Here is a 27,721-nt window from a genome sequence, read left to right as displayed (position 1 = left end):
CTCTCATTCTGGATACGGTTCTTTCCTGAAGACCCATGGTGCAGGAACACGAGTAGAAGCTTTTGCCATTTGCTCCTTTTCTTCCTTCTTATTTGCTTTTCCAGTGCTTTCCTTCTGAAATTTAGACTTATTTTTTTTATTTTTATTTTTTTTCAAGCTCCTCATGGTGACCAAGACGGTTAAGGACTGACCTGTCAAGCTGCTAGGTGACCTTTGGTCTCCCAGGCAGGGAAGGTGGCTTTCTAATGCTTGTAGGCTGTAACTCTTAGAGGTGTGCCATTTACATGAACCTTTTGTCATGCACATCCACAAGCAGTCAGCGGACACAGGGAAGAAATAGCACATATCTTGTGTACACACATCATATGACTTTCCTTCCATTTTATCAAGCCCTTGTCATGAGATTTTTTAATATGAGCCACAGGATGGGAAGAAAAAAAAATAAAGGAAGAAAAGGTTAAGGGGAGCCAGTTCCACATTCCAACAGTTAATTAAATCCTTCAGCCAGTGTTCCAGGCAGACAAAGGAAGATGAAAGAACCCATTGCATGAGATTATTGGGTTTGCAACTTAATATATTACTTGACAAGATTTTACTCGTGCAATTGCAAGTTGAGGAATTTTAACTGTACATTTTTCTACTCCTTATGTATGGGAGAGGGGGAAAACAAGTATGCTGTTAGTATTTTTCTTCCAAAGACAAGTTTGCATGTTATATTCCAGGAGGGAGCCAAACAGGGTCCACTTTTGCTTTGTGCTGTGCCCATTAGTCCTCTGAGACATGCAGCAAGGTTTGGGGGCTTGCAATGTGGAGGTGGGTGCTGGGGATGAGCGAGAGATGCTTAAGCCGCAGAGGGGCCTGGAGGCACAGATTCGCAGAGCGCGGTTTCCATGGCAGTGCTATGGAAACCAGGTTTTGCCGCTCACTGCTGCTCAGGGTGGAATTTCAATGCTTTGCACAGCCCTGGTACCCAAGAAACAGCAAACCCGCAAACAAAACCGCAGCAAACCTGTAGATGCCTCATCAGAGCACCGTTTCTCATGCAGCCCATACGCTCTGCTCACCACCCCGGGGGAGGAAAGGACGAGCAAGCCCAAATCAGCTTAGATAAAATTAGAGCTTGTTACACACCTGTGTCCCAGCCTCCAGCTGGGCCCCTCAGAATAGTTTTGGAGGTTCAAAAAAGTTTGGTCAGCGCTAGGATCTTTGATGCGCTCTTGTACATGGGCTACTGAATGCAGCTTGGAAGCTGAGCAGCTGCATTGTGAGGACTAGGGATGTGGAGGGTTGTGGAAGACCTAAAGCAAGAAAAGCTGGCTTCTCTTGGTTCTTCTTTGTGATAATCTCTGAATCACGTGGGTTCCTGTGCCTCAGTTTGCACATCTGCAGAATAGATATGTTAATCATACCTGGTTACCTCCCCAGGGGCTGGCAAGTTTAACTTTTCTGCTGAGTGTAAGCTAGAGCTTGGAGGATTTGGGCTACTGTGAAACCCATTTAGATAATGATTGGAAGGTAGTTTGAGGCCCACTGATGAAAGTGGTTAGAAAACTGCCAAATTTTGTCAGCTTCCAGGACAACAGCCTGTAAACAGTTGTACTTAAAACTTACAGAGGCCTTACCCTGATGTTCCCTCTTATCTATATTTCTCCTGCAGGACTAAGCACTGGTACTGTGATACTGTAGCATACAGAGACTGGAATATAGTCATTTTAGCAGCAGTACTGTGAGCTAGGTCTGCAGTATCAAAACCCTTTACCTTCCTTTGCATAGGAAGGAGAAGGAAAATAGCATAAGGGTTGATCTTTGATTTTACAACTGTTCAATGCTGGCTGACAGGCTGTGTAGCCTGAAACCCTGTAATCAGTTTAGCTTAATTAAAATTTGCCAGTGATTTGCCCAAGATGGTGGTGAACATGCCACCATGCCAGTTGCCAGGTCCAAGCACCCTTTGGCTGGGGTGGTCAGTCAGAAAAAGCCATTGGAGATAGCCTCCTACCATCTCTCATCCCAATTCTGTACCATCAGTGCCATTTTAGGGCTCTGGAGCTCCTGGCTGGCACCTCCCAGAAGAGGGTAGACTCTGAAATTCCCTGGGAGGTGCCTGGGGCATCCCATCACCCTCTCTGAGCTCTCCCTTCAGCCACCCAGGCAGTTTTGGCACACCATGATGGGTCAGTGAGTGCAGTCCCTGCCTGTGGTGAGGCAGTGGTTTCTGAGTGTGTACCGTATGGCATGGAAATATGCATAGCTGCCCGTGACAGCATGGATGTGCAAAGTCATAGCTGTGTGGTTTGTGGTGTTGCATAGTACTGGAGAGGCAGCGGGGAAGGAAGCGTGGTGCTGGAGGTCCCTTAGTGTTCACAGCCAGTAGGCAGGGAGGATGCAGCACCTCGCAGCCTTGGAGGGCTGTCAGGGTGACAGTAATAGTAAGCGATAACCTCCCGCAAAAGCGGCCAGCCTTATAAATACCAAGCTCATGGCGGTAACAGCAGGGTGGGCCTTACTCGTATGCTGGGGGGAGGATTTGGGAGAACCCTTGGGAGCCCTTGGCTGAGATGTCAGAGCAGCACCCCCTGCTTGCCAGGGATGCAGACAAAGCTGGGGCTGTATCTTATCCTGGGAGCAGCCTTCCCTTGGGAATCAGCTGCCCCTCTCCCCCCGTGGAGGAATTGTCTTCTGCTTAATAACGTCAGCTTGTAATATTCTGAAACAAGGAGGCTAATCAAAGGCCCCATTCCGGGGAACAGGGATGCTAAGTGACAAGATTAATTTCAGTAATCAAGCAGCTTAATTTGGACATTTTTTCCCCCCTCTTCTCTGTTGCTGATGGAAATTGAGGCAAATCTCATTCTGGAGAGAGACTCTTTCCCTGCCTGGTGGTAGCACCACCCTTCAATTGAGAAAATGGTTGTGTAGGGACAGGGGGAGGGAGAAGACAGGAGAGAGGAGTAGGAAAGGGTCATAAAGGACAGTGTTAAAGAAGGTGCATGGACCGCTATTGCTGATGTTTCTCGACCATCTTCCTTCTGGAAAGCTCCCAAAGTATTTTATAGACTGCATCGCAAAGGCTCCAGTCAGCACTGAAATGCAGTCATCTTGTCTGGATTGCAGCAAGTCTTTGAAAGGACATGGAAATTTGACAGTTTAGGAGAAGGCAGGCAGGCGGCTATGACACCTCTGAAGGGAAAAGGTTAGACAGGAGTCTGTGCGATGGGATGGGACTTACCTGAAATACACCTGTGGCTGAAAGGTCTCGCTCTGGCAACTAAAAAAGAATTAACCTTCATCCTCCAGTGATGCAGATCACTGAGGGCCCCTTTCCTGTGCTCAGCTGGGAGCAGGTGCTGCCAGCACAGCCTCCTGCAGCGCTGGGACCTGGCTCTCCTCCACCAGCCCAGCCACTGCTGCTGCTGCCTCATCTACCCCTGGCCTCCCTGCAGGACTTGCCCGAGGCTCTCACAGCTGTGATGTCACAGTGACCCGAGGACATTTGTCCCTGAGCACCTAGACAGCCTCAGTATGTGTTGCCCCCAACCTAGTGACAGAGGATGGTGGAGGCGGCTGGTGAGAGGGTTGGGAGAAAACCCAGAAAATGTGCTTTGTGCTGAGGCAGGAAGAGCTGGGTCCCTGCTGATGCCCCGTGAGGAAACCCTTCCTCCTCGGTTGCAATATAGACAGGGGAACAGGTCCCCAGGGGATATAGCAAAGCATAAGACTGGGTAAAGCCTTGGGGGCATTGTTTTCTGGGGTAGTTTTGTGCTGGCCTGAAGGGTTAGGTGTGTGCGTGTGGGCGGGCTGGAGAGGACAGTCTAATAATAGCTATTTACTCATTCAAACGCCTGTGATCTGTGGAAGCCTGGACAGGCACCCAGTGGCGTGTGACAGCCCTCTAGAGCGATCGGAGTGGGTTTAAGGGAATGACGTCCTTGCCCGAGGCAGTGAGGTTTCAGGTCTGGCAGCTTTCCATGCTGGTCTCTCCAATCCCCCCATCAGTGCACTCCTCCAGTGCTGGCACCTCTCTTGCACGTCCCCCCCTTTCTCTTTCCCTCTCCATGGGGGGCATCTTTAACTTGACTGCACCCCCTGCCATCTTCTGGCAATCGATTTTTTGGAGACAATCCGTGATGTTCCTGACCCCCCCCCCCCTCCTTCTCCTCCTTCTCTTCTCCCTCTCCCTCCCGCTGACTTGTTATTATGTACTGCAGCTGCCCGGAGGATTTTAAATAGACCCATAATCGCACAGCAGCTCCTCTTGGAAGTTTAAATATAACCTCCTTGTTAATCTCGCGTGTGGCAGCAGCACAGCACCTGGGGAAGGGAGTAATGGACAAGCGCTAACCCACGGCTTTACATGAGGACTAGGAGGGCTCAAAATTTTTTCTTAGTGCCTTCTGCCTTGAAATCATTGGGAAATTGCCTTGTTTTTTTTTTAACCAGAACAGCTCTGAGGCTGGTGCAAGATGCCGAATTGATGGCTTTTGCAGCATGAAATTATTTTCTTAACCACCATCCCAGGTGCAGCACGAATGAAGACAGCCCACAGCTACCTCCTGTTTGTCCCCTGCTCCGAGGAAGCCTCCTCAGGTGGCTGTGCAGCTCAGACCTCATCCACCCTTTCCTTCCTTGCAAAAGAGTAGCAGCAGCGTACATAGGGCTGAAAGAGGTGTTTTGGAGTGATGGGGGCACCTATCTATAAGGAACTAGGCAAAGATCCTGCATTTGGGATTTTCATCCCAAAGCAGTAATGGGCTCGTCTCAGTCTCGTTTCTAGCTCTCCAAATAACTAAATTACCCCTCAGACTGGAGAGTGGTTTACTGAACGTCATAGTTCAGTGACACTACAGAGGAGATCACAATTAATAATGGATTTTCCCAAAGGACCTGTTCTAAAAGGGCAAATCTAGCGCTCACTAGCCCATTAAATGTGGTGAGACACTTTCAAACAATAACTGTTGCCTGTTGCTTTAGGCTAATAGGATCCCTACTCTTCCTGCATCCCAAATGCAGCCATTTTCTTCTACAGAGGGATGGGATGTGCATGAGGGATCCCTTCCTAACTAGTTCTTGTGCTGCAGTTGTTGGTGGAGGAAGGATCTAGCTGGCTGTTCAGGGATGTGGGCTGTATTTCCTCTAGTCTGCTGAGCTGGTACATACCAGGAAGGTTGCTTCTGTACTTTAGTTTCCTCCTCTGTAAAGAAGGCAAACACTGATGTATTTGAGCAATGCAATAGAAAAGCTAAGTATTATTATCTGAGTACCCCGAACAAAAAATAGTACTATTGATGCTAAATTATCCATCCATTTTAATAATCCAGCAATAGTAATTGCTAGAGCTGGGGGACTAATTCACAACACATAATTTATTCAGTGAATTTAGCTTCTTTTTCTACTCATGGAATATCAATTGTGCAGATCATAATTTCCTCAAATTTATTTGAATTTATTCAGTGAACTTCCTGGAAAATATTTACTCTATGGATTGATACAGGCTGCATTACTTAATTAGGGTTGGTCAGAGAGATCTATTTGGTATTGTTTCTGTTCCCTTGTTGAATAAGCACACAAGCACTTCTGGCATGAATACTTGCATAGGAACATGGAAGATGTACACTTTTGCAAGTTTTTGCACATTTCCATTCATGAATATGCAGGTAAAACTTGTATACAGCAGCACTGACAGCAAACAAACACAGACAAGCTGAGTCTAAGCAATTTTGCATAAAAAATGTGAATGAATGTTTTTAAAGAGCCTGAATTACCAGGACAAAAATCTGATTTTACACAGAAGTAACCTGGTCCTCAGTAAATGGCAATAATGTTATGTTGAATAAGAACCTAATAATTTACTTCTTTTCTTCTCTTTTCTGCTGCTCAGTACCATGATTTTCTGTATTGATATAGACCCCAGCCTGGATCTATAGTATACAAAGATTTTTTTTTAAATAATGTTGTTTATTTTTTTAATTGGCTGTATTCATGTGACACCCACTGTAAATGTGCTCATGACCTGCAATGGGTAGTGCTGGTCTGTTTGTCTCGCTTCCACTAGTTACCCATTTCCAAGCTGGCTCCCTCACTCCTGCCTCACACCTCAGAAATGAGATGAAGTGTAGTGTGGTTAATCTGAAACTTTCTAAGGCCCAGAATTTCAAACATTTCCAAATGTCTGGCTCTGGCTTATGGTTGTAGGAGAATGAAGGATTAGGTCCATGAGGTCATTTTTGCATACTTGTGAGCAGTGTGATCAGTGCGAAGTGAAACCAGGAACATGGAGGAAGAACTGGACAGTTTTGAGGACTATGGTAATAGAAATGGGGTGAAATGCTCTGGTGGGAAGTCAAGGGACATGCAGATAGACTAGTCTGCAGTGCCTGGTTTAGGTTCCTGTGGTAGAACCCGTGCTAGGTCTGAAGGACTTGCAAGGGAAATTGTTTGGAGAGTGCAGCACTAACATAATCCCATTTCTTCTAGCTGGTCTGTGTGACTTTGCACATTCTGCTGGCCTATATGGGAAGACATTTTTTTACTCCTACTAATTGATCCAAAACAATGGGATTATCAGTTGGAAGAAAGTGAAGAAGAGAAAAAGTGGGAGTATTATTTACTGGTGTGATGACTGAGCCTTCGATATGAGACATCAGCGTAAAAGGCAATTATGTTCCTAGGTGCCATGCAGGATATTCCCTGCCACGTCAGGGAAGAATCAGTATCAATGTAAAAGGCTCTACTGTAATTTCCTCTGGGTAAAATTCTGTGTATAACTCCAGTTATCCCAACTGAAGCAAAAAGGAGTCAGAAGAGCACCTGGTTGATCAGAGAAGGGAGAACATGTTTTACAGGAGCAGACTAAGACAATGTGGCTTGTCTAGCCTGGGAAAATGCGGGCTGAGGGAATGTAAAAGACTGTCTTCCATTAAAACATAGTGGAGTAAAGCACTCAGGCTGTTGGAAAGTTCTTTAAGGTAAAGAGCATATGAACTGGTCAGGAACAAGCTTCAGCTGAAAGTCATCAGTCCACAGAGGTTCTGCCCCAGCTTCCAGACTGTGTAAGGAAATCAAGGAACCTAACCCCTCTTCAATGAGAGCATGACAGGTTCCTGAAAAGAGTAATATGGAGAGGCTGTCTGGCAGGGCTGGGACATCCCTTCCAGACTGCTGTTCCTTAATTACATCAAGCCCCATGCAGGCACTCTGTTCTTCAGAATTAAAAGGACCTTAATTCAGTTTAGTTCAATTTTCTTCTAAGGGGTTTTCTTCTAAGGGTTGCTTTAATTTGGAAGAACTGTGTCCATTCAAGGCTAATGTGATTTAATGAATACATGCTAAACTCACAACTTTAGTTAATTTGGATTAATTTTCCCAATCATTCCTCTGTAGACAATCCTTAAGACATATAGTAGAAATGGCCAAGAAATCACGAGCGCTTCAGTCCTGCTTCTGATCCAGCTCTAATCCAGCAAGGAGCTTTTCTGACTGCTGGAGGCCTGAAGAAACATCTGGCTGTGCTCTGAGGAGGCCATCAGGTCCCAGAGTCGGTGTCTCAGCTGTCCTTGTGCATTTCACCTCCCCGTTTTGGAGGCCCAGCGAAGCGGCCAGGCATCCCAGGCTTGTCCTTGTGGGACATTGGCCATCACTGCAAACTTCCAGGGAAGAAAACACATTTCTCTGCAATACTGTCCTAAGGGGTTTACAGCTTCACTGCCATCGGTTACAGTTTCTATTGCCGCTGTTAGTGCATCCTCACTCTCCTCTTGCAGGACGGCACGTCACAGGCAGGAGATCTGTGTGCCCCGATCTATGGGGCTTTAGGAAGCATGCAAGCTGAATTAGTTGCGGCAGGCCGAGTGGGTCACTGCCAGCACGCCACGGTGGTGGCTGGTGGTGGCACAAAGATTTAGTGGCACACAGCCTGGCCACCCCTGCACGAGCAGGAAAGGCCCATGCTGCCGCGGCTCTGCCCGTTGCCATGGGAACAAAGCTGGATCCCTAATTGGGAAGCACGCGCGTTAACGTGGACGTGAACGCACACCGTCTGCTGTCCTCTTGGCCTTGCCTCCTGTCACCCTAGGCCCAGTGCAGTCACCACTGAGCATGGGTGGGAGAGGAACTGCTGCTGATGGACCCCATGGGGCTGGGGGGTGCAGGAGAAAAGTGCCTGATCACCCCAGAGTCAGGGGTTGAGATGTTCACTATTTCCTGTGTTGTGGAGAACAACCCCTGGTGAGGTGATAGGGACACTGCAGGCCTCAGGAGTTTATGTAGCAAGCCTAAGTCCTATGGTGGCTGTGGTGGGAAGCACCCTGAGACATTGAGGTGCCCAGTAATTGCAGGAAAGGAAAGGGTCTCTCAGAGAGCGTTACCGTGTGGCAGAGTGTGTAGACCCTTAGGCAGTGCCCAGCAGGCTAACTCCAGGGGTGGTACAATCATGTCATCGCATGCGTAGCTCAGCTTCAGGACGACTCCACTCTTTGTGGATCCAATCTAATACCTCTACAAGGTGCTGGTGTTCTTTGTGTGCTTAGTAGGCTGCCCAGGGTTAGCTCTGGCATCTGTGACAATGGGGCTCGGCATTACACCATCCAGACATGCCTTGAAGAGGTCTGGAAATGTGAGGAGGCTGTTGCTGGGAAGTTGAAACAGTTGTACAGTGTGATAAAAACTAGTTTATGCAGATATGATGGAGCAAAAAGATCCCGTGTAGCATATTCCCTCTGCGTTGAGTACATCTACTGAGAAGAAAAAATTGCTAAATGAAAGTCTTTTCAGTTGTAATACCTAGCCCCTTCAATACCTGGAGGGGAGCACTTCAGGGAAAACCTAGAAGCTGTAGCAAAAGCTCTTGGCACTTCAAGAGGCAATAATCTCCTTTCTGAGCCTGTAAAGACTGCACGATGCTGTTAAACTCTGAGGAGGTGGTTTGGTGCAAGCTGTAGGATGGAGAGGGTTGTCCACTCACAGTCCTGAAAAATCTCTTTCTGAGAGTCACCTGGAATGGGACTGGTTTGTGTCTTCTGTCTACATCCCAGTAGTAGAGATTATGAGCAGCCTGCTTAACGTCTTCCTGCTGTTTCTGTTTGAAATGTTGTTCATCTTTACCTTAGATGCTTAACTATTGCACAGCATTGCTGTGTGCTATTGAAATGTTCCTGTCAGTGTGCCTAGAGTACAAAGGGCTTCCTCTGCTGATGTCTGAGAAACACAATTGTAAGGAAGTAAACTGCCCTGTGTAGAGGAGCCCTGAGAAGGATTGAGTTCAAGGCCGGGAGGGCTTGTATGATTTGTTTCTGCTGAAACAGACATGCTGGTACTTATGGAGTGAAGTGAAAGTCTTCTGAGGACCCAAGAATTTGCTTGCTGCATAGCAGTGAATTTGGGAAATATGCAATTCGCTGTGGAAAGTCTCACACAGCGGTCAGCTGAAAGGGAACTCATACCCTTCGTAAAGCTCCCTGTAATAAAGGGGATTTAGGACCCTCAGCCATCTATTTATGGATAAGTGTGTATGTTTTAAAAAATGCAAACACATAAAAATGCTACATTTCCTTCCTTGGTCATCCTAGGGATACATTAGAGAGATTCCATGGGAAGGAGGGGCAGTGAGGGATATCTACCTTGTTTTGCCACTGATAAATACAGAGGTTGTATCCATAACCTACTGCTGCATGCATGAGGAGGCTGACCATACTCTCACTTCCACCTTGAGAGAATACTGTGGCTTTGAAGTTAATGGGATTAGCCTGATGAATGAGTGGAGAAAGAGATCTATTATCAGCCCTTAGAAGTTACTGGATAACATAGGAAGAGCAGCTGGACGCCACATGAGCTTTTGAGCACTGGGCTGATATCTCCTACGCAGTATACTCATTCACTCTGCAAGGTTGCATGTCTTGGTGAGTGCTAATGCCAAGATGATGAATGTGCTTAGTTCTTCAACTTTGTTTCTTCTACTCTTAGCACAGAAAAGAAGAGGGTGTCGTTTGAGATGAAATGTACACAGCTACCACTGCAGGCTGCTATGCAGTGCAGATGGATGCACAGTATAGGGATATACACATCCTGCATCTTTTGAGATAATGAAAAGGTTAGGGTGTCTTACACTAGCCACCAGACTTGAAAGAAATGGTTTTCAGCTGAATACTTCTCAGGAGTCAGATATTCAGATATTTTGCATGGAAAAGAGAAAAGGCACTTCTTTCTACAATGTATATATATATATATATATATAAAAAAAAAAAGATAACCCTAAAGCTAGATGACCAGACTGATGACTTTCTGTCAGCTTCCAGAATTGCTTAGCTGCACTCTGAAATAGACCTTTCTGTGGCTATTCTCTTCCCACATGTATTGGTTTTTCTGACCTGTCTAAAGGAAAGATAGTTTTTTGTTGTTGTTGTTGTTGTTATTGTTTTGTTTTGTTTTTTAATTTTTTTAAACCCAGATCTTCCTGGTATATATCAACTAGATAACTACTTGCCTCCATGAAAGATGAGTCCTGAAGGGCATTACTTTTTTGGGAAGAATAAGATCTGTTAAAAGCATGTTTCTGTTCCTTTCCCCCATAATTTGAAGGTATGTGAGTTCTCTTCCACAGGGATGTGACCAGGGCTGTGTAGTGAAGCAGCCTGTATAATCCTTGGCTTCTCTCTGAGAGCACTAACCAGAGGCTTAATTAACTCTGAACGCATGTGTGGTGATGTAGACGCTAATCTTCAGAAAGGCTGGACTGCACCATCACCTCATTTCATAGGGATCATTGTCAGATGCTAATCCACTACAGGCTCTGCCAGCCTGAGTTGGAGTGGAACTGGCACATTGGAGATGAGGCAATTTGCCTACCTTGAGCCATTGTGCATGTCCATGTCTCTCTCTCTCTCTCTCTCTCTCTCTACCTGCATTCACTAAAGAACCCGGAGGCAGCAGTGTAGAGGACAACAGGAAATAATGAGACAGAGTGAGACAAAGTGGAAAGAAAAGACAAAGCATCACAGCCAACGACTCTTCGCTTGCAGGAGGTGCAGTGCTGGATGTGGCTTTTTCTTTCCCTTCTCATATCTTTATTTGTCCATCTTTTATCACGAGCCCTGGCAGGGCAATGTTCAGACTGAATAGCTCGTTTCTCCCTGGCTTATGGTAGCTCCTGCTGAGGCTTCCATCTACTTCCCAGTCCCCTGTTGTGCTGGAGTGTGTAGTTAAGAAAGAGGAAAGACAACGGGAGATACAGAAAAACAAGATGCATTGGCTTTGCCTTTGAGTCAGTCAAAGAGTTATTTCTATACCTTACATGCCTCACCCTGGCTTTCATTCTCACAGGTGCTTTTGTTACTCTTACTATTAATGGCCAGCAGAGGCAAATTCTTTTGCTGCTCTGTCAATCCCTTTCTCTGCCCTGCCGATCCTCAACAGAAATCTCAGTGCTTCATGTGCATGTGTGATCTTGAAAAAGATGTGGCAGTTCAAGCTCAGCCTTGGGTTTTGTTTAAAAAAGTATAAAACCTAATATAGATAGAAAAACTTGAATTCAAGTACAAAAAGAACATCTTATTTATTATGCTGCTGCTTTTAAGTTATGTCAAGGGCACAACGAATATATAGATGGCACCTTCTATTAATATGCAGGTAAGTATAGAAAAAAACAGCATATTCAATTACATGTACTCTGGCACAGAGCTAAGCTGACTAAAAACGAGCTCACAGACTTTTGTTGCTCAGTTGAAGAGAAATGCAGGACTGAAACTTATCACATCCTTATTGCAAAGTCAGACTGACTGATTCCCTCCCCTAAATCCTCTTCATCAGGCTATGAGGAGTGTAAATGTTCATCTACTTAGATCATGGAGATGGGTATAATAGTCCTTCCAACACCAGTCACTGTACCAACTATGAATATGAAATGTTTCTGGAACTGTGGGAAGATTGCAAGCTTTACCTCTGCAGGTCTCCTGTGATCCACTCTTTTACCAACAACAAAATCCAATTCATTGGAGTTCGGAAATGGCTTTTCCTAGAATAGCAGGTTTGCCATAATTTCTGTCTTACTCTCATAGCAGCAAGGGGTATAGCAAATGGCTGTTAATCATCAGTGCAAAGAAAAGGAACTAAAGAGCTATGATCCCAAAACAAAATAATAGGAAGCAATAATTCAGCAGGTGTGAATTTGGCAGAACATCCTGCAAATGTTTGGATGGGCATGTGTGCATGCAGGGGACTTCAGATATTTGCGAGTGTTTTTGTCTGTAAAGCTGTAGGAAACCTCCTATTGAGTTTCCGAGACTTAATAGATGGGAGCTCAAGAAGAACATTTGAAGGGGGAGCTTCTTTCCTTTCTAATATCCGTGTAAATAACTCCATGTGCTTTATTGGTCTCAAAGTCTCCACGGTGGGTAGGAGGAGAATCAATAATCGTTTAAAACTTTGTGAATCAATTAGATGAGCAAGACAGGCAAGACAGCAGCTTTTTGACAGAGGTGCTGCTCATTGGTTGACTAGGAAGAAGATCTGGACAGGGAGAAGGCAGGTACTGCCATGCTTTCATCCATCCTGGAGCATGAGAGGTAACTAGCTCTGGCCACAGCCTGTTCTGATGGGGATCAGGCCTTCAGGCATGACAAATGAGGTTGCATATTGAACTGCTTATTGCTTGTTCAGCCAAGGACTCTTGTAACACACTTCAGTGATATGGTAGCTTCCCAAAGCTGGGGTTGTATCCAGAGTCCAGACCCTATGGTTCAGATATCCACCTCTGGTTCTTCTCCTTAGGCTTTGAGAGTCACCAGCCAGATCTGAAGCCAGAAGGAGTGTCACAGGTGCAGTGCAGGCCAGGATTTGAACTAGTTAGGTCTTCTGAAATGGCAGCTATACTGGGCCTGTGCTGTAGTGTCCATGCAATGCTAATGCATGGATGCCTTAAGGCCAGCTCAGGGTTTGTGTACCTCCTGTTGCCTGGTGCAGACATGCACATTGTGCACTAATGAGGCAGCTGCTTGCCAGAAGCGTGTCTGAGCAAGAACGGACCAGGGTGCTGTTTCTTCATTTTATGCCCAGGCAGTGCAAGGAAGGTGGTAGAAGTCCTCTTAAAGCATACCACAGGGAGCTGGCCTTTTTGCTGTGCACAGCTAGGCTTTGACATTGCTCCCGTCCCAGCCTCTGCTGTAACACACAGGTTGGAGTGAGCCGGGGTGAGTCATGTTTGGGAGAGTTCAGGGCAGGGAGGAGGTGTACTCTGAGCAAGCAGCACCTCCTTACCAAAGTGATAGGATCTAATTTGGAGCATGCAGTGAAGATAGGGTAGATCCTTGCAGTCTCAGAATGCTATATGAAATGGCTGAGTGCTTACTCTCAGGCTCAAGAGGAGAAAAGACAGGCTGGGACTCCAGCCTCACTTCTTTCTGAATCATGAGGCAACCTTCAGGCAGGAAGCCAGTGACCCGGGCTAACCGAATAAACCTTGCTGTATTTCTGCGACTGAATTCGTGGGTATAAACAGTGTATGAATAAAGTGAGGCAAAGACAGCAGTGTATATGCTCCATATGTTCCTCTCCCACCACGCAGGAAAACAGTGCCAAGGAGCATAGAGGGAGTCAGGAGCTACTGTGGAGAAGGAAGCCTGGGTGGGCATAAGGATGAAGGGAAATCTTGGTTTCTGCAAGAAGAGGCAATGCCTTTTCTTGTCTGTAGATTTGGGTTTGAATACAGAATCCTGCAGTCTCCTTCTGCCTCAGAAGCCTTGGATCACATCCTTCACCCTCTCTCTGGTGGGGAGAAGTGAAGGTGTTGGGTGGCCTTTGTCCCTTTTGAGAGGGATCAACAGTTTTTCCTGCTGATCCAGGTTAGAGTGGGGCAAGAAGAAAAGAGAAGGGATACTATCACACCCAAGACCCTACCTCCAAGGAGCCTCAGAAATGACCCGTTTTCCTACCTCAAAGACTGTGAAGAACCAACCACATAGGTGACCATCCCCAAGGCAGTTCTTGCAGGTGCTACCTCCCTTTCTACCCTTCTGCCAGATGGGTAGCTTGTCAGGCCCTCTCCTCATCTCTGCAGTCCCAGAAGGCTGACAGAAGATCCAGGGTGGGTGGATGTGGGTAACAATGCCCAGCCCCAGCTGTGACAGCCACGACACCAGTGGGACGTGCCATACCCCGTGCAGTACTGCAGGGAGCAATGCGGTGCCATCCTTTGTGGCTACCAGCACCAGCTCTAAGGAGCTTATGGCCACGGCTGTATTACGTGTGCGTGGTTGCCAGGGAAACACTAGTTCTGAACTGGAACCAAGGCGGTGAAGGCTGGAACTTTTTTTTTTTTCTTCTATTTTTTTTTTCTTTTTGCATTTAGAGCCTTGATTATGACCCTCTTAGAGAAGAGGCAGCTAGGTGTGGGGCAATGGGAAATCTAGAGTGTCTGTAATCTAGTCAGACCTCTGCTGTTGTTCTTGTCCCCTTGCTAGAGAACATTCCCATTTTAAGTTTTATTTTCTTATTTTTTAAAGGCTGAAATTTTTTACTGCTCCTTAGCTAAGGAAAGTGGAGGACACATGTCCACAGGCTTTGCCTTCAGCTGCTTGCACATACTGTACTCTGATCTAACTGAGGGAAGCTATCTCTGATCCAAAGGGTATATAGCTATATCAGAACATTAAAAGCAGTCTAAACTGGTTAACAAGGACAGTTTCTGAGAAAAGATTCAGTCTTAATACAACATTACCTTAAACTGATGACTCTACTTCGGCCGTGGTCTGGCCAGCTTGGAGCATGGGCACAGCCAACTTCACTCTGTCCATAAAGGCTGAGCAGACCTTGGCATCATCAGGACTGCTGGTACCATGTAGTAGGACACACAGGAACCAACAGCTTTTCCCACAAAAGGTTACTGTTTTAATAAGCAGTGTAGAATTTGAGAGGAAGGAAGGTATCACTACTTTGTGGCTGAGAAGGGGAATGAGGTTCTTCACAGACAGTCCCTGGATACAGTACACAGCTGGGCTACAGTGAGAGGAGATCTTCAGCTCCTGGGAGGCTCAGATGGCATCGGACACAATGCTGAACTTCCAGAGCTTATCTAAATAGACTCTGTGAACCTTTGGACATTCAGCTTATAATCAGGTTTGCTTTTAATAAAAGACCAAAGGAATATTTGATGAAATGGAAGAGCAGTTAATTTAGAAATGATAAAAAGAAATAGTATTTCATCCTGGATAGTTGATTTGCAAAATTTATTCAATGACATCTTGCCAGATACTGTGACTGGACTTTTTTAAAGAGTGCTGGAGAGTTTTATGGCTGCTGTTGATTGATATGGCTAAACCAATGACATGCCATTCAGCTTACAGTCAAAATTTAGTCCCTAGACTGGAGGATAAGACAGCCAGAAAAGAATCCCTGGGCAAACACCATGATGTAATTGAATGGATGAGTAATGGGGCAGTCTGGCTTTCCTCTAATTGTTTTGGGCTCACCCTGTCAGGATCCCAGTCAGTGGGTTTGTCTGAGCTGGGACTGCCTAGATTGCCAGTGTGGTATAACATGGCACCTGACAGGGGAATCTACCCAGAGTGACCAGTGGCTTAGTCCGTTATATGTAAGCTCATCAAACAAGGAAGCACACACATACGGAGGTGAAAATGGAAATGCAATATGCCTGATGTGAAAATTGTTTATCTTGGCAGCTTGCTAACTGACATTTCCCCAATGCGGAAAAATGCTGGCATCCATATGTGATGCTCTGAGAAGCTGGTATGACATACCATCGTATATTAGTCTGCTTTCACCAGTGATTGCTTATGAAGTTCACAGCTGGTGGACCCCTCACCTTTGGTGTTTGTTGCAAACAACCTTTGGTGTTTCCTCAGGATTCCACTGGACAATGGTCCAGATGTGTTTGACTCTTTCATTTTGTTCATTAAATGCATGTGGTAGTGAAACATTCCAAAGATCAAGATAACAAAATCTAGGGTGTCTCTTGTTTCCTCTGTTGCAAAATGCTTCGGATGAATGATTTCTGCAGACTCTTAAGTGGAAACTGGAAATCTCTTAGCTGTTTTCAGCCCTTGAGTCATCTTTAATCAAAGACCTTTTCATTATGACTCTCAGGAGCTCCTTGGTGCTAGAGTGCTTACACAGTTGCCCCTGGGCTAAAGCTCTGCAACAAATCAGTTTCATTGCTACACAGAGATTAATGCCCAAACCACAACTGGAGGCTGTGTATATGCTGATACTTAAGTGTATAGTTAATATCACTGTACATGTGAATCTTGGTTCCTTTGTTACCCTTTATCAGGGTAACAAAACTGAGCTAGACTGGAAACTCTAGATTCCTTATCACAATTATTCGCAGCAGCCACCAGTGATGGTTACTTCCAGAGAAGACTTAGAGAGTCAACAACTATTCTGACTGCTGCAGACCTTTCTTGTCTACTTGGGTGCACTACAGCAGGGACCAGAAAGACAGCAAAATGCTGGCCTGTAAAAGAGGGGTCTTACTGCCCTCTACTAATTTGTCACAGTGTTAATGGTTCTGTACAGTATTTATCCTGTCAAAGCCACCTGGTACCATGTATGTCTGGGCTTTGTTTCTGCTATGACAAGTTTCAAACTGTGTGAACAGTGGAAAGAATGAGTCCTGTTTTCCTCTGGCTTTGTATTGTATGTGCCCGAAACACTCCATTTCCAGCTGTGACAACCTCCGTTTTCCTTCCTGTCTCTTATGATGTCCCTTGGTGTGTTGGCTTGTCTTGTGCCATGTGTGCCCAATGGCCATGCTGATGGTGTCTTGAGTTCTGCTTGCCTTTCGCTCAGTGGAGACATTGAAACATGTCTCTCAGTCATATATGAATATTTGTAATAATTTCTCTGTGACTATCATCTTTGAGATGTGACCTTCTGTCAAATAAGGCCAATACCTTCAATAGTTATTACTAGAACAAGTGAGGGAACTGATAAATATGGTTATGTCAACCACATTTCTGCACCTAACAAACTTGAACTTCCCAATGACAGCATGTTCCCAGGGCAGCTCTGAAGATTTACACTAAGAATGATTTGCTCATCAGAGAATCAGAGCACTGGGAGGGGACTGCAAGAGGTCATCTGCTCCACCTGCTGTGCAAGCCAAAATCAGTAATAACCCAGGGAACCTACTGTAGCAAGATAGGAGAGTTTTGAAATCCTACTGAATAGTATCAGCTAGAAAGAGTGTCATTAACAAATGACACAGTCCAGCCTTATTTTGAGTAGGCTTTGCTGCAAATGTGTGTTTTTGTGGAAATGTGTGTATGTGATGGATGCAGAGACACTGTTCTAGTCCCCAGTTCCACCACGGGGACATTGTGCTAGGGCTGTAGTGCCACTATATTCTCATGCTCCCTAGTGCAAGCACTCAAGAAGAGTACTCAAACAGAAAGAGGCAGTAGGGTAATCTTAAAAACAGAGTTTTATTGTATTGAGTTGTTGAAAACTAAATAAAAAAATTAAACGTGGGGAGGAAAAACAAACAGGCAGAAGATTCTGGCTCCAGGCTAGCCAGAAGCAGTGATGCATTTGTGGTAAGAATAAACAGCAGTAAATGAACACTTAAGCAACAAAGATCCTGATTTCCTGTCAGATTTGTTATAATAAATGGACTCAGAAATATAGAAAATTTAATTATAAGACCTTGAACTGTTGTGACATTTTCCATCATGAACAATAAAACTCCTTCTGAATCAGGTATCCCACCAGGACTGTGACAAATAGGTACACAGTGGTGTCTCAGTTTTGAAGAAAAGAAATACATAGGTAGGGAAATTAAGGTCTGTGTTTTCCCTGAAGTTGTTTGGTGCTTGCTCACTCCTTTTTGCCTCCATAAAATCTGTGGTAGGTAGGGCTGAAGTCTGTACAAGAGGGAGCCCTATGTGATTTGTCTGTAGGTCATAGAGGAATTTTGCAAATCAAGACAGTACTAAAGACACACAACTTTTCTTCTAAATCAGGAAAGTGATAACAAGGCTTTGAAAAGGTATAGTGGCCCAAAATCATGAAGATCTTACAGAATCCCCTTTGCAAACCAGAGCACTGGAAAAGATGGGAAGGACACATCCCAGTCACTACATTATGGCAGCACAGGTGTTTTAATACATTGGTAAATGGGTATGAGGTATACTGATACTTCCAAAAGCCTAATGAAAAGGAACCACTCCCAGAACAGAACAATCTGTATTTCTCTTGCACCTGTGCAAAGATAGCAGCTGAGGGCATTTTGCAAAAATATGCTCTTGACTCACTCCTCACACACTTAATCCTTGTGTATAACTTGACACACCTGGGCCTTGTGGGCTCTGGCACTTGCACTGATACTAAGTAACTTGCTAGCAGTACTAAAGATCTGTTTGAGGCTCAGCCATTACGTCAGCTCAGCATGACACACACACCGCCAGATTATATTTGAATAATCTACACAGAGGAACCTTAGAAGGAAACATAAAATGCCAATCTTCTTACTTCCTAAATCAGAAGCTATATCTTAGTGGAAGGCTCTCTAGTTCCTCAAGATGACTGGCTCACTGCAACTGGTTTTGGGGATCCTACATTCCTTTGTTTTAGGGATGGGATGTTCTCAAGATTGCCCCATGCTGAGAAGCCGTTTTGCTCTCAACAGTAAGATGTTGTTTGCAAGGCAGTAATTGTTTTTGCTTGTCTTGGGAATCCAGAGAGGCTGTTAGGAAAGAACTTGTGAGAAAAGCACCCTGGGGACCTCTCCTGCCACAGCAGAGGTAAATGGTTTGCTAAACAGCAGAGATTGGTTTCAACTGGTGTAGCTGCAGGAGGGCTCCTTCAAGAGCCTTGTCAGGGGCTATCATCCCAGGTCCGGGGTGGGGGTCACATCTGGCCCCCAGTGCAGCATCAACATGGGTCTACCCTTCAGGGACAGAAGGCATTTGACAATTTAGAAGCACTGGCAATAATACTTGGTCATTTCCTGAATCTTGCACCACACCCATCTCCACCCACCTAGGCACCTTTCTCAAAGAGGAGTCCTCAGTGTGCGTGCCTTTGCTCCCTCACCACGTGCAGTCCAGCCTCCTTCTCTGAGGGGTTAAACATGCTGGAGGGGGAGGCAATACTTGTCCCAGCATCGGTAAACTCCGAGCAGATTTTCTGTGGGAAGCCATCTGTCAGCTGGGGAGTGGTGCTGTGTCAGTCGATTGGCTCCACCTCCAGCTCAGCTCTGCAAACCACAGATCCCTGACCTTGCTGGGTTATGGTGGGGGAGTAGTAGGATCTCTGGAGGACTGAGATCCTGTAATGGAGTCTCTCTTCCTCCAGACTGGGTGAGGGACACCTCCACTGCATCTTACAGCATCTTGCAGCAGTTAGCTATGGGGGAGCCCAGGCTTGCAGGTGGAGGGCTGTAGAAAAAAGACAAGCTTTTCTAATGTAGCCAGAGGATTGTTTTTAACCTCTGTATGTGCAGTGTGAGGGACATCTCCTTCTAACTCAACCCGTCCCAATCCCAAACTTAAATCTGTCTCCCAGTGGCGATGTTGAACCATATTTTGGCTCTTCCAGGGTGAAAAAGGGGAGGGTGGAATATGAAATTTCTGCAGGAGAAAAATAGGAGCTTGCAGTGTTTATAGAAGTCTTTAATATCTGGAGGGGTAAGATACTCCTTTCTGGTTTTAGACTAATAAAACACTAATGAACCTGTAGGTAAAAAACTTGGATCTGCCTCCTAATCTAGTCTCTCATTGTAGCACCACAGTGAGGTCAAATTCCACCTCTGATAACTCTGTGGTTCTCCGTCAGTTCAGCGTTTTCTCTTTTTCCTTGGCTATCCATCAGGTGTGGTCAAAAATAAGGAAACTGTGGCTCTCAGGCATATTTCTTACTTGGTTTTCTATACCCTAAAAGGCACTCACTGAGATTCTCATCCAGCTCCATCAGCAATTCTCCTGATTTATTATGAGAGGGACACTTTCTTCCACACTGTTGTCTGTCCTTCTTCCCTCACCCCTCTTTTTTTTTCTGAGTGCTGAGTTGGTTAGAGAATGAAGAACATTTGGCTACCCAACTATTGGGGTGATTAAGTGCCAAGAAACATCTTGCCAAGGTGCAAGCTGGTCTGGCTTGCACCTCCTTAATGCTCACATTTTGAATATAAGTTGCCTCTTCTTGCTGCTTCTGTAATAAAAATGCAAGCAGTTGCTCAAGAGTAATTATTACATGCACAGCCAAGTGGTCGATGCTCTTTAAGGACAGATGCATATGTTTCTTGATGGAGAGGAATTGTTTAGCTGGATTGTGGTAAAGCTATCTATTTGGTGTATTGATTTTTGATGTTCTGATATGCTATGGTTAGTAAGGAGTGCTGAATTTTCTGCCTGAGCCTTTGGGACTGAATTTCTTTCAACTGTGCTGTGCACTTATGTGGAATGAACTGCCAGCACATGCTTTAGTTGGAGCATCTGGCTGCGTTTTGAATCACAGCAATGACGGCAGAACCCTCGTAGTTACTAGATGTGGTAGGGCACTTCCCTACCATGTCTAGTAACTACTATATGTGAATGTGTCTCCACAGCCTTGACATGCTAGTGGATTTACCACCTCATGTCCCCTCTTTGTCACTGAAGAAAGCACCCAATATTTTATTCAGAAAAGAATTCAAGATCCTGTGTGTTCAATCTTCCCATAATTCAGTAGCCAGGTCCTTCAACTCTTAGACACTCTACTAGAAACTGGAAACACGCATTCAGTGCAGAGATTCTTATGCATAAGAATAGAAAAGTTTTTTGTTGAATTTAATATATAAATAAATGCTAGTTACCACTGTGGGTGTCTTGCATTCTTATGTTATGGTAAAGCTGAGTGTTCACACTGTAGCATTCAGTTTGCTACAGGTGGCTTTCAAAGGCGCAGTGCAATGAAGGGTATTGGAGACGCTTGTTCAGGCTGTTTTCAATATCAGGCAGGTGCCGTGACAGCTGTTTAATCTTTCATCTGGCTTTCCTGATTTTATCCACAAGCTTCAAAGATAAAGCATATCTCTTCATTGAAAGAGTATTTTTTTTTCCTGAGTGCAATTGTAGGAGAAGGGGTGAATTCCAATGATTAGAAAATACGAGCTCTTTTCCACAGATTGTGAGGCTCAGTTGCTGTTCCTTTTATTTATATATTTATTTATTGTCTTGTCTCATCTCCAATTTGCTTTTTCTTTTCTTTTTCTTTTTTTTTTTTTTTTTTTTTCTTTTTTGTGTACATTTATTTTTCCAGTGAGCAAAGAGCAGCCCAAAAGTACTTTCACAACCTCATAGGAAAGGCACTGGGATCTGGGAACAAGAACTCTTTGGTATAGGTTGTGACCCACAGGGAGTTCAGGGAAGATAAACAGCTGAAGGCTGGTTACAAGATCAGAGATTTTTTTTGTGGAGTTGCTGAGCAATGGCATGTTTTGCCAATAGAGAAAATGATAATAATTAATAAAAAACATGACAAAAACAATGGATGGATGTCTGATTAACTGTCACCCTTGCTGAAAACCATCTCTACCTGCTAAACTGTTGGAGAGTGAATTTGGTAGAGAGCTGTTCTAAATGTGAATGTCTTGAGGTAATGCTTTGGGGCATTTTCACAATGAGTTCCCCCAGATCTAAAACTCCTGACTACCTTGTTCTGGATCTCTGGTTCAACTCTTCTGGCTGACTGAGAGAAGGCAGAGCTGCTATCTTATTCCTAAAAGTAGTGATTGGATTTTGTTATCTTAATATGAATTTCTGTGTAAAGATAACCTTAATTCTGATTTTTTTGTTTGTTTCTTTGCTTTTTTTTTTTTTTTCTTCTTCCTTTGTGATTAAATCCTATTCTACAGGAGTCAGTGGGAATCTGCAGTTGACTTTAAAAGGTGGAGATCAGTTTATAGGATAACATATTGGGAAGGGCCTTTCCAACCCTTTCCATCAGGAACCATGCAAAAGTGGGATTTGGATTTTACCAAATCTGTTAAAAATTGAAAGCCTGGTATCTTGTGAAATCTCAGGACAAAGAATGCTTGCATTATGCCATTGAAGAGATGAGATCTGTATATAACCCTTTTATAGTCTTGGGAATTATAAAAAAAGTGCATGTTCTGATTCTTGCAAAGATGAACATGGCATGGTGGAAGGATATGGAGGCAATAGCAAGAGAAATATTAAGCTAACATTTCTCTAAAACATGGTATAAACAAAACCTTGATGGTTTAGAATTCTATTTCAATTTTAGTAGGTTTTATATTGTTCTAAGACTGAGTCTTCAGAGTCATAGTACCTTGTGTTACTGCTTGCTCTGAGAGGAACTTGCAATAGAGGTTCTCAGATCTATTTCTGTCCAATGGTTCTTCCTACTCTAGGTATATTTGAGTCTGGATATTCAGACTAGAGTGACTGTCCGAAAATCAAAATCAGAGCTGTTTATCCTATATATGTGGTTATGTATTTGTAATTAACATGTACCTTGTTTATCCTATGTATATGGTTGTGATAATCCTGGGATTAAAGCTGTTAATTTCTGCAAATATGGCATACTTTGCATATCTCTTTCTGGCCTCACTTGTGCACCACTTGTTCCCTGTCTGTTAGAATCACGCCTAACATTTGAAACCTTTAAGTAATTTCAGCAACCTGCCTTTAAAAATAAATTAAGGGCAGCTGGTCATAAAAAGGCTTTTACTTCCTTTTCACTTGCTTCACTTTGTTAAAAATCCTTAGACTCTGGCCAAGACATGAAGTGTAAGATTCTGACTGCATGCCTCCCTCTACATGCTCAATGGGTTGACTAGCAATGTTGTATATTTCCTTTGACCTATTCTTGTTTTCTCTTTCTCTTTTTCTCTTTGGCTTTCTATTCTAGGATGAGTCATCCATGTTCTTCCAGTTTGGCCCATCAATAGAACAGCAAGCTTCTGTCATGCTCAACATCATGGAAGAATATGACTGGTACATCTTCTCCATTGTCACAACTTACTTCCCTGGTTACCAGGACTTTGTGAACAAGATCCGCAGTACCATTGAACACAGCTTTGTGGGTTGGGAACTGGAGGAGGTCCTCCTCTTGGACATGTCCCTGGATGATGGGGACTCAAAGATCCAAAACCAGCTCAAGAAGCTCCAAAGCCCTGTTATCCTCCTCTACTGTACCAAGGAAGAGGCCACCTACATTTTTGAGGTGGCCAACTCTGTGGGTCTGACAGGCTATGGTTACACGTGGATCGTGCCCAGCCTGGTGGCAGGGGATACAGACACAGTGCCATCCGAGTTCCCCACTGGGCTCATCTCTGTCTCATATGATGAATGGGACTACGGTCTTCCTGCCAGAGTGAGGGATGGAATAGCCATAATCACCACGGCTGCTTCTGATATGCTGTCTGAACACAGCTTCATCCCTGAGCCCAAGAGCAGCTGTTACAACACCCAGGAGAAAAGGATTTACCAGTCAAACATGCTCAACAGGTAAGGGAGAGGGCTGGCCTAGCCTTACAAAAGAGGGGTCACAAAGGACCTCTGCCCACTAGAATAATTTTACTAGGACATGGTGCACTGGATCAGTGGGTTGTGTTGGCTAGAACCTGGGCAAGGGGAGCTGTGCTAATGGTGGGGCTTGCTTTGCTCTAAGTCCTGAATGCCAGTACTGTTATCCTGTTTGAAAGCAGCCACACCACATGAAGAGGAAGCCAACACAAGACAAAGGCACAATGAAGGCATAATGCAAATTTTGGGTGTGCCCCTTGATGCATAACAGGTTTGTTTCCATAACAGTGCTGAACTTCTTGGAGAGTCTTTGCACAAATGAGTCTGTAAGTGTCAGGTGGATTCTTGCTGCAGGCAGTGGGGATTTTTGTATTTAAATCTAGAAGGCCCCAGGTTCTGTTCCAGGCACCAATAATACATGAACAGGTGTCCTTTAGAGGTGATGGTTTTGTGACCTACCTGGGATATTTTCATGGCACTTGTTGTCTGTGTACTGAGTGTCTTGCTGCCCATTACCCTTCAATCACAGGAGAGAAGGAAGTGCAGAGTGGTCTGGAGAACAAAAGCTGTAAAAAGAGCTAGGGTCAAGAACTCTGGTGTGCTCCTGCTTAATCCTTAAAGCTTTTAAAGTCCTCAGGTGCCTTAGGCATCCAGTATACTCAAAGAGGATGGACTTGTGCATCCTGCTCATTGGCATCTCATTGGCCAGTGTCCTCTTGCTGTTTTATGTCTCGTTCTCTATGCACATTACATAGAGAACTTAAGCACCTCCATCAGGACTGGGAGTTTTTATAGATGGCAAAGGATATTAAAAAAAAAAAAAAGGAAAACCTATTAAAACCTATTTGAATTAATCATCTTTGTCTAATTCAGATTCAAATTTTCTGAAGAAACAGTGCTAAGATGTCTGCTCGAGGCCACAGAGGAAGCATGCGATGGAACAGCCTCTGATTACTAGATCTTCCTTTTTTGTCCCAGCTAGAATTTGAGTGTGTAGCTAAGCAACCCAGATAATTAGACATGGGAAGAGTTGGGGGAGGTGATATCTGCAATTAGCCAGATGTCCCCTGACCTGCTCAGCTGTCATTCTCCAGTGTTTTACATATAAAATCCTTGGGCATGTCAGTTCCTTTGCAGTAGGATATGGGGAATCCAGGTAGTAGCTGTTGAGAGTCGTGGCCACAGAGAGTGCAGCATCTTCATTCATTTGTTCCGTGAATCATGTAGTAGTGTAAATGTGATGGATTGGTTTCTGTGCTGTGACCTCTTGCTGTAAACTGTACTAGGAAAATAGAGGGACTGGTGGACAAAAAAGCAGAACGTGATTTTGTGTTGCCTGAAAGTTGTGGATTGAAAGAAGTCTCCTTTTTTACCCATTAGATTGCCCATGACTCTGTCTGCTATTTGTTCTTCGTCTCTGTGATCCATTGACATATTACCAGGTCTCATTGCCTTGATTTCCTCTTTCCGTATTTCACTCTTTTTGTTGTCTGCAAGTCTTGGATCACCGAAGGTGCCCAATATTTTCATTGAATTCCTTCCCAGTTAGGCTTAGTGGAAAGGGGTGTTTCGTGCTGCTCCATTGAGTCATCCCTGGAATAATTAAACAGGGAGAATATATTTAATATATACAAAGTTTTCAGAAGTAGCATAAAGGCAGGATGCTTTTAACCTTTCCAAATGGATAGGGATTTTGGAGGGGAGTTGTGTTGTGACTTTTCAGCATTTCTTTAGAAAAAAAAAATGTTGTCCCCTGCTGTGTGATGCTGTGTTCTGCAGAGACCTTCTACTAATTAGCCTGTGCATAATATCACACCCATATAGCTATGCTTCTGTGAGCAGTCATCAGATTCTGCATAGCACTCCTTTGCATTGGATAGGAGGCACTGGCTCAGGGACTCTTGAGTCTCTAAATATGACAGCACTGTTGTGCAGCGTAGATATGCCACGAAGCCTGGGCACCCCACACTAAAGCAGCTCTTGTCACTTTTGAAAGAATTATATTTCTTCTCACCTTCATGGCCCAAATCATTCTGTTCCTTCTCCCTTGTCTACTTGGGGTATAACATTCACAGCAATGACTGCAGATATGTGTAGATATACCCAACTTAGTTTGGGTACTGACATCAGTCTCTCTGAGAAACAGAGTCAATTAGTCCATGCCAAGCTCCATTCTGCCAGTGCTTAGATTGCTGCAGGCACCTGAACTATCTCAGAAATCATTACACTGTGTTGCAGTTGCTTCTGTGATCACCGTGCAAATACTCACTTTGCCTCGCACAGTGCTGACCTGTGCTCTGCCAGGCTGGGGGTTCTGCCTCCTGCAAATGTTTCCACCCCATTGGTACTTCTGAGTGAGGTGGTTAAACAGTGTGACCTCTAGTAGGTTGTGTGCTTGGTCTTCTTTTTAAATGAAATTACTTTCAGGCACCTTTTGGCATATAAAAGCTAATGGTGTCCAAAATTAGCTTTTGCTTTTACAAATCCAAAGTTTCAATCAAAATGTGCTGAGCTTCAAGCTCAGCCTCACAGCCTGAATCTGGGCAGGAGGAAAAGCAGACGAGAGGGAGAAGGAAGTGGGAAGAAGCTAGCTTGAAGGTATAAGTTCACCTCACCACCTGAACCAAGGTCCACAGAAGTTAATGGTTATAATCTGTGTTCATACCTTCAAGTCATGTTGAACCACTGGAATTCACTATATCCTAAGCTTTAAACCTCTCTTGATATACTTTGGACTGGAATGAAGGTTCTGGAAAACTAATTATAGTCCTGCCCCAGACCTGGCAATACTATATTCAGCCATCTGCAACTTACAGTTCCCCCTCCACATGCCTACACAGAATAGAGAAATGTATGTACGTGGGCTTGATGTCTGGGGAGACTGCAAAGTGTGTGTGACCTCAGATAATACATCACCACGTAGCTGGTGTTTCAGAAACTCTTGAAGCTAATCCAAAGAGGTCTGATTTGCTTCAAATCCATAGCTAGGAGTCAGTACAATAAAAGAATTTTCCCATTTTGTTCTTTGGAGAGTGACACATACAACTAAAAAAAATGTGTAATTTAGTTCAGCTGGGCACATTATACACTAACACTGTGAATTAGTCATTTCCCAAGATCTGCTTTTGAACCCTAATAATTTCTTACATTTTTTTTCTTTTATTCTTTTTTTTTTTTTTTTTCCTTAACATTCAATAGTTCTGGATGCAACTAAAATCAAATGGTCCTGCTCTATGGGTTCATAATGGATTGAGGAGGAATTGGACCAAATGTTGCTGAAATTCAGAAAGAAAACTCAATTTCTCTGTGTTTTCGCCCCTTCTTTCATTGGCACTTTTGTTTGTTTTTGCAAGTGCTTGGGTTAACAAAGCTTTCCTTGAGGTATGTCTGCAAGCACAAAAAAATAAATAAATTGAGATGGACTGTTATCTAAATGCCATTTCTCACCACTGTAGGTGTTTGATGTGCATCTTCTCATATTAATAATGGTCTCATAGCAACTGTTTCTTGTCTATCTTGAAGCTGATACTCCTTTGTGTTAGACTGGAACTGCAGAAGTGTGATCTTGACCATTGAACATTGTAAATTCTGTCCTAGAAAAGAACCTGCTGGCAAGATAACTCCACTAACTAGTAAGAGTGTGATACATTAAGGAAGGTTCATTCTACAAGTATTGTTATTTTTCTTTTTGAAGGATTCTTGAGCAAGTTTTACTCTGTGAGGGATATATCTCAATTTATGTTAATAATAGGCTTAGGTGATCAGTTGGAGTCTAACTATCCACATGCTGTTTTCCAGTTCAATTGCGCTCTTTAATTCTTTGTTTTGTTTTTAATAGGTATCCGTTTATTTATTCCTCCATTGTCCCAGAAAGTGATCTGATTTGAATATTCCAGTCCACAAAGCTTATAGTTATCTTGATGGCTGATCTTCTCCCCTCCATTCAGCAAATCACTGTGCTTCTACTCTGCTCTGCCAAGCAAGAAGATTTCAGAGGTTGGGAAGGAGTTTCTAACAGGGTTTTCCTCTGGAGAGATGCTCAGATTTGGAGTTCTTCCCTCTTAGCCTTTCCAAGTGGAGTTGCTAACCTTCTAGGCATTCTGCAAAACTCTTCTATTCTCCTTTCACCATGGCTACTAAGGAGTGAGTGGGCAGAGGTGGATGTGTTTATAGGCAGCCTTCTGCTTATTTAGTTATTTTAATTGATGGGACAGATTTCCTTGAGCTCAGGATGGGTGCTTCTCATT

At 44.2% G+C, this 27,721-nt stretch overlaps 1 protein-coding gene across 4 annotated transcripts in view; it reads left to right on the top strand.

Moving 5' to 3' along the window:
• Window positions 1-27,721, top strand: part of GRIN2B (glutamate ionotropic receptor NMDA type subunit 2B) — a 273,763-nt gene that overhangs the window by 137,372 nt on the left and 108,670 nt on the right. For all 4 annotated transcript variants that reach the window (XM_084506008.1, XM_084506010.1, XM_084506009.1 and 1 more), the window contains one exon: window positions 22,858-23,456. In XM_084506008.1, coding sequence (XP_084362134.1) covers window positions 22,858-23,456 — 599 coding nt within the window. The remainder of the gene's footprint in view (window positions 1-22,857; window positions 23,457-27,721) is intronic.

The sequence above is a fragment of the Aythya ferina genome (assembly GCF_964211825.1).
Source record: "Aythya ferina genome assembly, chromosome: 1".
NCBI lineage: Eukaryota > Metazoa > Chordata > Aves > Anseriformes > Anatidae > Aythya > Aythya ferina.
The sequence above is the reverse complement of the archived record's forward strand: the minus strand, read 5'-3'. Positions and strand labels throughout refer to the sequence as shown.